Below are 2,500 nucleotides of genomic sequence, written 5' to 3'. Positions count from 1 at the left end.
TGCATCCCCTCTGGTCTCTCGTTGACCTACCCACACGTATTCCTAGACCACAAACTCGCCCTCAGCCAGGTGGAACTTAGAAAGCCACAGGCTATGAGCCGCTGGCATTTCCTCCAAAAATAAACAGAGGTGTCGAAGTCATACTGCACAGTTTAAGTCAATGTTACCAATGCGTTTGGCAAATTATTGACGACGTGGTCGACAGGAAATGTAACCATTGCGACGAGCCGAAAGCCATCCTGTTACATTACTTACAGAATGGTAAGCACACACAATTTCTGAGGTAAGGACCCCCACCACAGCCGTCGGGCCAGTAAAAAGGGCATGCCACATGCTTACGCCATGGGAATTGGAGCACTTGCTGGCAATCCAGTCTCCACGCTAAGAATACAGTTAAGACAAAACAAATGAGATAGCAAAAAATAGCCGACACAGGCCGGGCCACTCTAGAGAAAAGGCCCGGGCGGAGTTAGACTTCGCAAATCTAAATGAACTGAACTAACTACCCCCTAAGCCAGAGATACGGACTGCAGTAGGGGCCTGACCAGACATATTAATCAGGGGACACAGTCTCATTGTTACATTATTATATTGTGGCAATTGCCTGTATTCGGCTTGCTCTGGAACACCTTGTCGAACAGATAAGTGTTGTGTTTTGTTATAAGTTGTCATATTACAAGTGCAAAACTGTTATATATACCTAACGTGCTACGAGTAAATATTAAAACTATTCTTTCAATCCTTTTTATGTATCTTTTTTATCTTAGTAAGCTGTGCCCAGGCTCATTTTTTTGGTTCGCCATTTTTTGTGTTTGTTTGTTTTCAGTTGTCGCAAGTACACATAAATTTTATCATAGAAAACAAAGGAATTATAAAGGAAAATGGGGAAGCCCACTGTCTATGAATTCTCAGAGTTGGTTTTCGGTGCTATTTAATTTCTTTTAAATAAGATTTTATTTCTTTTATGGTTATGTTTTACTGTTTCTTTTAAAGTTTTCATTTTCACCTTTATTTTGTATAGTGGGCATATTTATCCCAGGCCCACCGTGCTTTCGAAGGGTTCTTACCGCTCGGCCGCTCCGACACGAAAATCCAATTGACAAAAGTAGCAGTACGGCAGTTGACTCCTTCAGGGACTCCCTCAGGGACTCCCTCAGGGTCACTTTCACTCGCAAATGAGGTCGCGGTCACTGCAGCCTCCATAACAATGCCTAGTGATGGCACTGACTTCAACTCCCATTATGGCAGAATGAGGAGTCTGGTGCTAGGACTGGGAATATCTGGGCTTTCTTTTTTGACAAAACATTTCTTATCTCAATGTTATCATCGTTGTTCATACTCTATGTACACGACAAAATAATGAGTTGTTAGTATATTAATACAGGAAATCATCTGATCTACTTTAATGACTTTATCAAAAATAGTTCCAAAGGTAAACCGTGTTTATATTTCTCACAAAACAGTCAAAAGACATATCAATATAACATTTTAATCTACATTTAGAGCTGCATTTTTTTTTATACAAATCATTGATAAAAGAATATATGTATCTTAGAAAAAAAAAACGTTAATAGGACATGGTAAACTTCTCCCAGTGAATATATGTATCAGAAAAAACGTTAATAGGACATGGTAAACTTGAAGATGACGGTGAAGATTGTGAAGATGGTCTTTCCGCTGCTACTGATGGTGATCAGTGACTGTCACGAAGGTTGTGATGATGATTATGATCGCGAAGGAGGAGGAGGAGGAGAAGGAGGAGGAGGAGGAGGAGGAGGAGGAGGAGAACAACAACAACAACAACAACAACAACAGCCAACAACAACAAGAAATGATGAAGACGCTGCCGTTACTAATGACCCCGGTAATGTTAACCATCCTTATCAGCTAATTAGTCATTAACTCCACTAATTAGCATTGAGAATACTGAGTATCCGATGAGCTTCCCTCTTCCCCGTGGCCATCGCTCCGTCTACAGTGCCGTAGCGTGTATTGTGTGTGTGTTCACCCGCCCACGTCAGCACCTGCAACGGATGCGGGAAGATGGACTTGAAGATGGTGCTGGGGAGATGGTGTCAGAGAATGCTAATTGGATACGGTGTTGTTAGAATGTGGCGTTTGAGTATGGTGTCAGTGACTGGTCAGATGGTGTTACAGGTAAGGTCTCAGAGAATGGCATTAGAGCAGAGTGTTACAAAATGGTGTTTGAGCATGGTATCAGAAAATGGTGTTGGAATATGGTTTTACAGTATGGACCAGATAATGGTATTAGAACGGTGTAATAGAACCGTGCTAAAGAACGGTGTTAGTGTGTGGTGAAAGGGAATAACGTTACGATGTATTTGAATATGGCGTCAGAGAACAGTGAGAATATGGTGTCGGGGTATGGTTAGCTTACAGTGCTTCAGTGAAAGCTTACAGTGCTTCTTTTAGACAGCTGGTTTAGGAAATGGTCTTCTTTTTACCTGTCTGTCGTTGTGCTTCTCTTTACCTGGCTGTC

General features: G+C 41.8%; 1 protein-coding gene across 1 annotated transcript in view; it reads right to left on the bottom strand.

Moving 5' to 3' along the window:
- Nucleotides 1-1,772: 1,772 nt before the first annotated feature.
- LOC113829235 (spermine oxidase) overlaps nt 1,773-2,500 on the bottom strand; it is a 15,453-nt gene continuing 14,725 nt past the window's right edge. Inside the window, exon 12 of the mRNA XM_070125634.1 lies at nt 1,773-2,024. Within this exon, the coding sequence (XP_069981735.1) occupies nt 1,908-2,024 (117 nt within the window). The 3' untranslated portion in view covers nt 1,773-1,907. The remainder of the gene's footprint in view (nt 2,025-2,500) is intronic.

Source organism: Penaeus vannamei, chromosome 9, assembly GCF_042767895.1.
Source record: "Penaeus vannamei isolate JL-2024 chromosome 9, ASM4276789v1, whole genome shotgun sequence".
Taxonomy (NCBI): Eukaryota; Metazoa; Arthropoda; class Malacostraca; order Decapoda; family Penaeidae; genus Penaeus; species Penaeus vannamei.
The sequence above is the reverse complement of the archived record's forward strand: the minus strand, read 5'-3'. Positions and strand labels throughout refer to the sequence as shown.